General features: G+C 39.9%; 1 protein-coding gene across 1 annotated transcript in view; it reads left to right on the forward strand.

Moving 5' to 3' along the window:
- Positions 1-12,478, forward strand: part of Clic4 (chloride intracellular channel 4) — a 55,970-nt gene that overhangs the window by 39,467 nt on the left and 4,025 nt on the right. The window contains exons 3-5 of the mRNA XM_003471325.5: positions 1,989-2,114; positions 4,894-5,000; positions 12,291-12,472. Of these exons, the coding sequence (XP_003471373.1) occupies positions 1,989-2,114; positions 4,894-5,000; positions 12,291-12,472 (415 nt within the window). The remainder of the gene's footprint in view (positions 1-1,988; positions 2,115-4,893; positions 5,001-12,290; positions 12,473-12,478) is intronic.

Below are 12,478 nucleotides of genomic sequence, written 5' to 3' on the forward strand. Positions count from 1 at the left end.
TTTGAGATAGGGTCTCACTATGTAATATAGGCTGGCCACGAACTCAGCAGTCCTTCTGCCTCAGCCTTCCAAGTGCTGGAATTAGATATGCACAATATCGTGCCCAGCAAGGAGTTTAGATTCTTGTAGAAGTTCTTAGAAAACATGTCTTATTTTTGTTTGGTTTAGAAGAGAGGCTCTAGAGCTTGGAAAAGAAGAAGCCCTTTTTATTAGAAAATTTGGCTTAGTCAAATAATCATAGTCTTAGATTGTCGTAAAAAGACATACGGTGGCACACACCTGTAATTTCAGCTCTCAAGGGGGATGAGACAGGAAGATTGTTGGAAGTTTGAGGACAGCCTAAACTACTGCATAGTGTGCTCAAGACCAGCCTAACTACATAGCGAGGCCCTGCCTCAAAAACTGAAAAATGGAGAAATGTAGTTGTAAAAGAAGAGATACTTCCCAACCCAAATTGAAAGGTGGAGTCAGGAACTATGGATGAGCAGGAGCAGGAGAGACATTGATCACCGTGCTAAGGACAGACGGAGGGCCCACTGTCTTCTAAGTATCACGCCTTGTTGAAACTCTTAAAGATCTCTTATTTTATTCCAGTTCTGTGTGTGTGTGGTCAGGAAAGGACAAGGTAGGCAGGACAGCTAATTGAAAACTAAAAGTAGCTCTGTGGGTTTTAATGGGGAGGAAGTTCCCCTTGAAGTAATATGTTATAATTTTTTTTAAAGTGTAATGCTTTTGTTTCCTTTTTTTTTTTTTTTTTTTTTTTTTTGGTGTTTTTGTGTTTTGGAGGCAGGCTTTTGCTGTTTTAGTTCAAACTGGTATTAAACTCACTGTGTAGCCCAGGTTGGTTGGTCTTGAGCACGCAGTAATCTCCTGCTGAGCCTCATGGTTACTGGGATTGCATAAGGTGTACATGATTGTGCCTGGCCAGAATTCGTATGTGATATGGATTTTAAGCCTTTCTCACTCTATGTAATAGTTCATCCACCCTGGGTTGCTTTTTACTCACTGAAGTAATTTTGATATTAGTCCTTTTCCTTATTAAAGTCTGGGTTTTGGAAATAGAAGAGAACACCACGATTTAGAATCTTTTATTATTATTATTATTATTATTATTATTATTAACAATAGTGAGGTTTATTATTGTGACGATAATGAGATACATTGTGATACCTATTACTGTTATCCCGGTAACCTGCTGTGAAGTTCTGTACCAATTTCACTACACTGTCTCAGTTGGTTTTATTTTGTCTTGTTCTGTTGTATTTTATTACCTTCAGAATAAAAATTAAAAAAAACCAAAACAATAGTGAGGTTTTGTTAAGGGTAGGAAAGGAAGCAGGTTCCCCCGAGTGAGTCTGGGCCAGGTAAAAGTAGGAAAAGAAGTGCGGTGTGTGAGGCGGATTACTGTGCAGAGACACAGTAAACCAAGACCTGGAATCTTGTGGTTGGAAAGGACTGTGAGGGATAGCCTCTCTTCTTTACTTATGAGTTTGAGACCAGCCTGAGCTACAAAGTGAGCTCAAGGCCAGCCTGAACTGCATAGCGAGACCCTGTCTCAGAAACAAAAAAGAAAACAAAGATGACTGAAGAAGTCATGACACACTCAGTAGCCATCAGAGATGGAGTTACAGTGGTTTGAAACAGAATTAAACGCGGAGGCTGACTTTCCTAAATGTCTTCCCTCTTCATTCTCAGCTATCTCTAATAAGCACCTTACTTAAATTTAGAATGAGAATGAAGGACTTGGCCTTTTAGTTACAAAGGCTCTTCGTTGTTTTGTTGGAGATTATATACTCTGTGGAGATTTGCCTCTTGTTAGCATACTATTACATAAAGCTCTTAGTGAAAAAATACCGTTGTCTTATTCATGCTCATATTTTTTTTGTGCTCATACTTTAAAAAGTTTAGAACAATGCTAAGACATTAAAGTGTTGTTACTTTCTTAGAGTAAAAAGTGATCTCATTTTGATCACCTTTTTGCCTGACAGGAAGCCTGCGGACCTGCAGAACTTGGCTCCCGGGACCCACCCACCGTTTATAACTTTCAACAATGAAGTCAAAACGGATGTCAATAAGATTGAGGAGTTTCTTGAAGAAGTCTTATGCCCTCCCAAGTGAGTATCAGAGAAAATATGCATGGAAACACTGCAATCAATTTGAAGCTTCAGCTTGTGGTTAGAGACCTTAATGATCAGGGCCTTGTTCTAGGTTCCTTACAATTAATGGTAGTCATAATTGACTTCCTGCTATAATCCCAAGAAAGGTGGTAATCTAAGCTTTAAAGAGCATGGCCAATGCAGGTTTAGACCATATGAGATAGGTCAGAAAGGTCTGGTTATTTGTGGGCAGTTGGTCCCAAATTGAGAGAATTTAGGGAGCAAGAAAGGATGGGGTAACAGGCTCCCCAGCCAGAATGTCACAGCAGGCGTGTGGTCCATTGAGCTGTGACATTTGCTTTTTTTTTTTTTTTTTGGTCTTTTTTGTTTTTATCGGTACCAGGGATCGAACTCACGACTGCCTGCTTGCAAGGCAGGCGCTTATGCTGCTGAGCTAAATCCCCAGCCCCTGCTTTTAATTTTTAAAAGTAGCTTCTGAAGTACAGTCTCAAAAATTTAGTTCCCAAGGGAGTTGAATTTTCACACCATATCATTGGAATTCATATTTAAGTCATGTGAATTTTGAGAGGTTCCAGATTTATAAGTCCTATATCTGCTATAGTGATAGTTACATAAATTTTAGACACATAATTTTGCATTGTATTATAATCTTGGCATAGGCTCAAAACATTGTTACTTTGTTCTAGGTATTTCTAGTTTCTTTATCCTAGAAACTGGCTTGTTTCTTTTTCTCTGACCTAACCCTTTGTTGCTGCTTAATAGGACTTTCATGAAACCTCTGTGTCCAGATTAATGTGTCATGAATGGGATTATTGTGTCAAAGGTTTCTAAAATTAGTTGCTCAGACTCATCCACTCATGTATTCATCCATTCAGCGGGCAGTTATTGCGATAAAAGACAGATTGAATACAATATTGAATAAGACATTTCCTGCCCTCAAGAAATACAGTCAGGTATGAGTGGAGTGGAGTGGTGTGGGTGGGTGGGGTGGTGATTGAAAGGCTTTAGAGAGAGGGGACAACCCTTGAGTTGAGCCTTACTTAGGAAGTAAAGGAGGGCTGCAAGAGTGGAGAGACAGTGTGTTAGGACAGAAAATCATTTTGAATAAACCATTAATCTGGGGGACCCACGAGAATGGCTGGAGTGTGATATGCAGGATTGGAAATGGTAGGCAGAGGGTGGTGAGTACAAGCAGGAGGAAATCCTGCCTTTGTCTAGCACCAGGCTGTTGTCTGCTGTTGCCTGCTGGTTAGCAGCGTGGGCCTCAGCCTGACATTATGTTCTCTTTGTCTGTTTTTGTACTAATTCTAAAAGTTTGTCTTCTGCCTTCCTTCTCAGAGCTTGACCTTTTGTCTTTTCCAGGAGCCCCATCTTCTTTTATTTCCAATAAAGTGAATCCAGACCAACATTAATAAAACTGTACCTTAGTGTTAGGGATACAGCTCACTGGTAGAGTGCTTGCCTTCCAAATGGAGTAGAAAGACAGCTTTTTCAGAAATATTATTCCCTTTTAGACAAAGTGAGAGATTTGAGGTGAATAGTCTTTTGTAGCTATCGTATTATATTCATTAAGGTAATCATATACATCGATCATTTATCTCAGAATGTTTAACCTGCTTTAGAGAACAGTGCAATTCTCACCCCTCTGAATTTTATTAATATCTATTTCCTATGAATAAAGACATACTGATTGCAAATCTGTATTTTTTCCCCCTCCTGTTTTTTGAGACAGGGACTCTAGTTCTGTAGTCCCTGGCCTTGAACTTGTTGCACTCCTCTTGCCTCAGTTTCTCAAGTGCTGGGATTATAGGTGTGCATCACCAAGCCCAGCTCACAAATCTTTATTCTTATCTTATCTTGGTACACTGCCTGGAATGTAGGAAATACGTAGTTATTATAAGAATAAGTGAAAGTATATGCAAAATGAAATTCGAGCCTGCTTTTCTGTAAGCTTTTTTTGTTTCTTGGATGGTTAAGTTTGTTTGCTTCACTAGAAAATGTAAATAAAGCCAAATACTTGTTGAGAAGAAAAAGAACTTTGGAAAGTTGTCTGGAGGAAGACAAATGTACCAAAGAAGCAGTTAGTGCCTTGCGCACTGTGGTTTAGAGTGAGTCAGTGGGTGCGGTGAGTGCTCTGCCTCCTGCCTTCTCTGCCCTTAGTCTGCTGGGGGTGAGCAAGATGCTGGAGCGGCCTAGGCTGTGTTTTGGGCCATCAGTCTCTGGTGCTGCGCCCAAGGCTGGTTCAGGGTGTGGCAAACTAAGGGTCTGGCTGCTGTGTAGTGACTGCCAAGTACTGGAAAAGTAACTAGTGCATCTAGGAAGTGAAATGTTATTTTATTTCATTGCAGTTTCACTTACATTTGTATTCATGTAGCTCCCTGCCACTAATGGCTACCATAATAGACAGTGAAGATATAGAACATTTCCATCATCACAGAAAGTCCTCTTGGACAGCACTGCATGAGTGATCTCATTCTAAGATGCCTGGTGGCCTGGCACCAGTGTCTGAACAAGTGGATTGCTTTCCTAGCATTCTAATTTATTAAATGGAGGTGGAGTGCAAATGCCCTTTGGTTGTCCAGAATATTGATATGTGAACAAAACACTGTAGAGCTTTGTTTCCTAAGGGGAAAAGTGCATTTAAAAAGTATTATGCAAACAGATGACAACATTTAAAAGCTGTCTAGTAACTGCTAGCATAATGGTTTGTTGGTTGATAGAATATGTTAATATATCTTTGAAGGATCTTTAATACATTATACTTTTTTCTATTTAGATACTTAAAGCTTTCACCAAAGCACCCAGAGTCAAATACTGCTGGAATGGACATTTTTGCCAAATTCTCTGCTTATATCAAGAACTCAAGGCCAGAGGCTAATGAAGGTAAAAACCGAAATATTGAATTACTGTTAGTACAAAACACCCAACTAATTAAAGAACTATTATAATGACAGCAATTATAAATGATTACTTTGGAGTCTAGCCATTTCTTCCAGGTATTTTTGTTTGTTTTTTGTTTTGTTTTTTTGAGACTGGGTCTCTATGTAGTTCAGGCTTGCCTTGAACCCACTGTGTAACCTAGACTAGCCTCCAACTTGCAGTGATCCTCCTGCCTCATTCTCTCAAATGCTGGGATTGCAGGCATGTGCTGCTGTGCCTGGCTTCTCTAAGTATTAAAACTGTTTTGGAGTTGATTGGAGATTTGATGATAAACTGGGATAAGTTTGATGATAAACTGGGATAAGTTCTTATATTGATGTTTTTCTAGCCAGTGGCCCAACACTGTCACCTCATGTATGATAAGATGTTTAATGAGTGAAGCTATTAAATACTTTTGAGAAGTTACCATGAATGGAGCTACGCAAAGAATTAAGAATGAAGAGATGTGGTTGTGGTTTGAAATACATTTGATTTAGCCTGACCTAAACTGTTACTACATCTTCTGTTTATTGTTGGATACCAGCAGTGTTAAATCAGTGTGAGTGATTTTTTTTGAAGTAATGATCCTTAAAGAGCAGCTTTTGGGGTTGCTTTCAGACAGTTGACTCAACAGCCTTTCAAATTTGCATCATAATGGGGCTGGGAATTTAGCTCAGTGGCATAAGCACCTGCCTTGCAAGCAGGCGGTCATGAGTTCGAAAAAACGGAAAACAAATTTGCATCATAAAAGTTGAATTTCTTTTTCAAGTCCATGTGAGAATTGTTTAGGTAGTACAGATGCCATTTTAAAAAATTTATTTAAAGATACTTTCATTTACTAAATTAATGTGTTGTGAAGGGAACTGTCCTTGAAAATAGTCCCTTCTAGTGATCCTGTCTTAACTGCATCACTCAGTGATTTCTCCTTTCCCTCTGAGATGTTGAGCATTGTTCTCTCTGGACAGGAATGTGTAGAGAGGGTGGTAATGTTTTAAAATTACAGCAATAACCAAAAAGGCTAGCTCTTACCTAAAAATAGTTTTAGACAGTTCTGTAGTTTGGGTGGGGCTATACACATTGACAGCAGCAACTGAACAAGACTGCATACCAAAGAGGAAAAATATTAGTGCTAGTTAAACAGGAAGAAATATTTTTTAAAAAATGAAATGCTTGCTAGGTGTGGTAATCCATGCCTATATTCGCAGCACTTGTGAAGCTGAGGCAGGAAGGTCTTGACTTCAGGACCAGTGTAGGTTTTATAACAGGACCCCCTTTCAGATTGTCCCCCACCCCCAAAGTGAATGGAATTTCATTAGGCACATTTCCAAACCATTCAGTATGGTTTTTATTAATTTCAAAATTGCAGTGCTTTGTAATTTAGTATTGAATTTTGAGTATATTTTGCTCTTGTTTTTCTACAGTGAAGGGAAAAGGAAAAATTTCAGGGCTAGCTTACATCTATTTATAATGTGTTGCAGTAGCTCCCTTGGTTTGGAAGCAATTTTCTTTAGTAATTGGCTTTTTTTCTGACTAGTGTTTCTGTCTAAGCAATTTAGACTAAGTAAGTGGTGATGGTGGACACTCCTCCCTCCCGCAACAGCGCCTTCTCTGGTGCCTGCCCTCTCTGGCTGCTCTTTTCATAAACTACCCTTTATACCAGAGCCTCTGTGCTTTGAACTCTCTTAAAGTTAGGTTTGTGTTTCTGTGTGGCTTTCAAGTACGGGGGAGGTAGAAATATCTTCTCACTCAGTGAGAAGGAAAGGGGACTAGAATGACTGCTTTTGCTATAGGGGATGAGAGTTGGGGAAGAAAAAGCGACTCACTTAAATATGATTGTGGATTCTGTTTTCTCCTGTCAATTTGTTACAGCCTTAAATAGCCACCTACACTTACTGTCTGCAGAATGCTATTACCAGTAAGAGCAAACAGCGTAGTGGATTTTACAGTGCTTAACTTAGAAGGCATTATACTAAATTACCTATTGGTAAACAAGAATCCCAGTTGCCAAGTAACTTTCTCTCCAGGTATCTGTCACTGCCAGGAGACTTAAGAAAAATTTATTTCAGATCACTGTGGAGCTTAATGGATGTCCCTTATATATGTTGCCTGCAGATCTTTTCTCTGTTTAGTATAATTAGAAACCGTTAATTAATCTGGAATATTAGTGACAGCAATTATTTCCTTATTCCTCAAACGCCTCACCCAAATACTGATAATTTACAGAGATGGGTTTGTAATTTTTACATAGTAAAGCACAGTAAACAGACTTTGATTTGATTGCCCTCACTTCTGATGATCCTGGTATTTGTATGTGGGGGTGGAGTGGGTAGGTAATCATTTAAATTTTGCTGTATTGTGTAGGCAAAAACGGGTGTTTTGATTTTCATAATTAAAACTACATGGCCTCGTTGCACTTAATTTTTTTTGCAGTGATCCTCCTGCCTCATTTGACAGTGTTTGTGAAATAGTGTTTTAGGGATACCAGCATTACAACAAGGGGTTCTGGAAAATGATGGTGCTACTTAGCAGTTTCAAGATAAGGGGTTCCATTATGATGGCCTGCTACTGCCTTCTAGTGGTTAATATTGACATTTTAAGCAGCTTCAAATTCTTTTTGTGGTAGTCTTGAAAACTTTATATCAGTTTGTTGAATCATGCTATTTTGGGGACCTCTTCACACCTGTTTAGTTTGTTTTGTTGACCATACCTTGTACTCATAATATAAAAATTGTGTTAAACTAATTTATTCTTTGTTTTCAATAATCTTGAAATTCTATTTTCTTCTTTTTTTTCTGTTAAGTACAGCCATGAGAAGTTTTTTCATTATGTCCTGAACTTTTTACTACTAACCTATTTCTCAGATTGCATTCTCTTGTTAATAAAACTTTACATTTTAGCTAACTGTGCATTATCATTTGCTTACATGCAATGCATACAAGGATAAATATATTGTTTATGTTTTTAATTATTACTACTTTATTTTGAGACAAGGTCTGTTTGTGTATTTCAGGCTGTCCTCAAACTCAGCCTAATCCCGTGTGCTGGGATTACAGATGTGCACCAGACCTGGCCATTTTTTTTAAGTGATTGATTCCCTGCCGCTTCTCCCACTCCAATTGTGCTTGAGCTTTATTTTGCTGGGCTCCGGTACCCTCTGTTGTTTGTTTTCTCTTGAGACCTAATCGTGATCTTGGCTATGACTAGGGTGATCTTTTGTTAATAAAACATGTATATAGATCTGTGTTCTTATTATCATTTTAGTTAGAACATTAAATTTGGCATTTCCTCAGCTAAGAACTACAGTCAGTTCTTTACCTTTTAAAAGTTTTTTTGGATGTGCTTCATAGCGACATTCGGTACTTGACCTCATTCCTGAATTTTGACAAAAATATAATAGTAAGACGGACGTGGTGGTGCACATTTGTAATCCCAGCACTTGGGAGGCTGATGCAGGAGGACCATTACAAGCTTGAGACCAGCCTGGGTTACAGAGTGAGCTCCAGGTCAGTTTGAACTGTGTGGCAAGACCCTGTCTCAAAACAAAACAAGCAAACCAAAAAACAAACACACACACACACATCCACAAAAATATAGTAGTCAAATACAAATGTCTTCACTTACTTGACTTCATTCATTCATTCATGGTGCTGGGTATTAAACCTAAACCCAGGGGTCTCATGCCTGCTAGCTTAGTGCGCTGCTTCAGAGTCATACCCCCATGCATCACATTGGTTTTTTTGGGATAGATATAGAAAATTCAAAAGAATTTATAAACTCCAACTGGATGTAGTAGTTTGCTCCTGCAATCCCAATGCTTAGGAGGCTGAGACAGGAGATTGCTGCGAGTTTGAGGCCAGCTTGGGCCACATAGTGAGAACCTATCTCAACACTCCTCCTCCCCCAGATTCTACCAATTATCAGAATAAAAAATTCTCAGGCTATGAGGCCATTATGAAAATCAGTTGTGCTGGTTCACTCCTGCAGGTCCTACAAGTTAGGCAATTTAAATTTAGCAAGATTGCTTGAACTTCCCGAAGGCTGGGAGACTTCTGAGGCCACTGCATGTAGGTGCTGAGCCGAGGTGGGGAGGGTGTGGTCTTGGTAGAAACTTGGAAGTTGATCTTGCATGTTTTAAGCATTTGCCTCTTTCTGACTCTCCGTTCTTTTGAAGAATGAAAAACCTGTGGGGTCACCCTGCTTTAGTCTATAGGATTAACATTTCAGTCACTTGGGGTGATGAGACAGAGAAGCAGCATCTATCTAGAGAGCTCCGATGCATTTCAGGATGACAAGCGTTCCAGATCTGGCAGGCAGCTCCCTGGGCAGGGTGGTTGTAGGCCCTGGTGCAAGGCTGGTGGGTGGTAACGGGTAGGGCTAGTTCTGAAACTGTGCTCTTAGCAGCCATTGTGGTGATTTCAGCTGGGAGGAAAGGCCCCAGGGAGCCTCATGGGCTGATAGAAAATAGCTCCTTTTTTTTGGTGATAATTTTTAAATACTGTTAGCATTATTCTCTTGATACTTTTTTTGTCTTTGTTTTGTTTTTTGAGACTTGCTATAGCAGTCTTCTAGTAGGTTAGGCCAGCTTTAAACTCATGTAGCCCAGGTTGGCCTCCAGCTTGCTGCTATCCTCCTGCCTCCGCCTCCTGAGTGCTAGAATTACAGGCACAACCACGCTTGGCCCTTAGTAATTTTTAAAGGCTTAGGCATTGCTTTCCAGATTAAAAGTGCTCTTGCCTCTGCCTTGATCTTCCCTGTCAGTATAAAGAAATGAGCCATCCATCCTGAGCCAGCTCAGTTAGGTGTCTACTCACAGTATTTCACTTTTTAATAATGCTGATGAGTAGATGAGCTCAGGTTTAAAATTCTCCCCCTTCTCTTTTGGTGTTGGGGATTGAGCCCAAGATTTAAAATTCTTAAAGTCATGTTTATTGCAACAAATTGTTAGTAATATAATTCTGCTGTTTTCTATAAAGATTGACTTGTGTTGCCAAAAAAAGAAAAAAAATTAGCGAGACTGTCTCAAAACAAAAACAAAAAACAGATAAAATTAATTATATTTTTGTGTAATAGAGGAACCCCATGATGCAGAATGTTCAGGAGTCTGCTTTGTGCCAAAGCCCAGCTAAGGTTTGAGAACATTCTAACTCAGTCCCAAGGGTGTCATCCTCTGCAGGCTCCTCCCCCTCTCTGCCCTCTAGATGGTGGTCTTAAGCCTTGCCCTCCGTCCTCTGCCTGTCCGTCCCTGCCCTAACTTCCACTTTTGTTATGTTTTCAGAACTTCCTATATTAACTTCAGCCCAGCCTATTCCAGATGCTGACCCCCAGCTGTCTAGCAGGTGTCTGTATTCCAGTGTCTTACAGGCTCCTCAGACACACCATTTATATATTTAGTTAGTTAGTGTCAGGAATTGAACTCAGGGCCTTGTGCTTACCAGGCAGGCACTATGCTGCCGAGCTGTATCCTCGGCCCATAACACACTTTTTAAATTGAACCCATTCCATAGCCCCAAATCTGCTTTTCCTCAGGAAGGTAACTGTCTCAGCACATAGCACCAGCATTCCTCCCAGGAGTTTGTGACCAGCGCTTCTCCGCTCCTCAAGGTTTATGTTGTCTGAGGGAAGGAAATTTTTTATGTTTCACTCAATAGCAAGTTCAACAAGGCTTAGAACAAGACTTGCTACGTAGCCTGGCTCCTGTTTATGTGTTGTTGGATACATATGTCTCCCTTTCTCTGCCTTTACTTGGCTCTGGAACCCTGTTGACTTTTGTCTAAGTGCTTCTAAAATCCATTTACTGCTTCTTTGTGCCCATACCCCCTGACATAGTCAAGTCTTCCATCAGCTGTCTGGTGAACTCTTAGGTTAGGACCTCTGTATATTACTAATGAAATAGCTGATGGGCAGCATTAAAACTTTACCTTTTGCCTTTAAAGTTTCAACTTTATTCAAACTTGTCATTATGTGGGTTATCATGAACAGAGTTGTGATATTTAGCTTTTTTTTGCAAGTATTGTAATTATTGGGGCGCATTCATCTATGCTGAGATGAATCGAGAAATAAAGAATAAGGGATAATTGAAGATCTCCTCATTATTTTATATTCCTTTCTGTTGATACTCCTATCACTTCTGTGCCAATAGTTGATGCCCACAGTGTTCCAGGTAGAGTTGGTGGCTCACAGTTCTCTTTGAAACTTAACAATCACAGCGTCCTAATTGATGTGGCGCTTACAGAGGCACCCAGTGTAGTAATGTGAGTCAAACTCTCAAATCTGACCTTCATGCTTTTCATATAAAACAGTGATATTCTTGACTTCTTATGTAATAAAAAACAATGGGGCTGGGGCTTTAGCTCAGGGGCTCAAGTGCTTGCCTGGTAAGCATGAGGTCATGAGTTCTATCCCTGGTACCAAACATAAATAAGCAAGCAAAAAGACACAAAACAAACAAAAGACAATGCACAAATTCCAAGCTTTCTACATGGGTTGTTTGTACAGGTAGCAGTATTTCTTAATATGTTTCTTAGTGATAAGTCCAAAGATTTCTGGTGGAACAAGACTTAAAATTGCAGACTATAATCTCTGTCTCTTCAAGAATTTCTTCCTTAGATGTGTTCATACAGTTGCCCTTTCTCCATTCTGTGTGTGTGTGTGTGTGTGTGTGTGTGTGTGTGTGTGTGTGTGCCCGCGCGCACGCGTGCGCATGCTGGTGCTGAGACTCACGACCTTGTACTTGCCAGTTAGGTGCTTGTGCCCCTGAACTATAGCCCCAGCTCTTTCCACTCTTCTGTCCAGGTTAAACATCACCTGTGTTGGACCACACGTTCATATGTGAGGCATTTAGTGATTGACAAGATTTGACAGATGCCATGAACTGAAATTGGCAGGCTTGTTTATATTTACTTGAACAATCATGAGCCCATCTTGGCTGTCTGGTTCTATGGAGTCAAGGCCAGAGTAAGCACATGATACAAGTTCTTTTGGTTTTGTTTTGTTTTGTTTTTTTGGGACAGGGTCTTGCTGTGTCAGGGTCAGGCTGACCTTGCACTCATTATGTAATTCAGTCTGGTCTTGGACTTGAGGCAGTCTCTTCCTGCCTCAGCCTTCTGAGTGCTGAGATTACAGGTGTGTGCGACCATGGCTGACATAAATTTTGACTCAAAGAGTAAAGCTCCTGCTTTAGGCCTTGTATGGTGTTTTTTTTTTTTTCTTTTTTTTTTTTCCCTTACTGTATTCTCATCTTTTTTTTTTCCCCAGCCCTAGAGAGGGGTCTTTTGAAAACATTGCAGAAACTGGATGAGTATTTGAATTCTCCCTTACCTGATGAAATTGATGAGAACAGTATGGAGGACATTAAATTTTCTACACGTAAATTTCTGGATGGCAATGAAATGACATTAGCTGATTGCAACCTGTTGCCCAAACTGCACATTGTCAAGGTAGGC

The sequence above is a fragment of the Cavia porcellus genome, unplaced genomic scaffold (genome assembly GCF_034190915.1).
Source record: "Cavia porcellus strain 051 isolate PalLab524CR breed Dunkin Hartley unplaced genomic scaffold, mCavPor4.1 scaffold_25, whole genome shotgun sequence".
Lineage (NCBI taxonomy): Eukaryota > Metazoa > Chordata > Mammalia > Rodentia > Caviidae > Cavia > Cavia porcellus.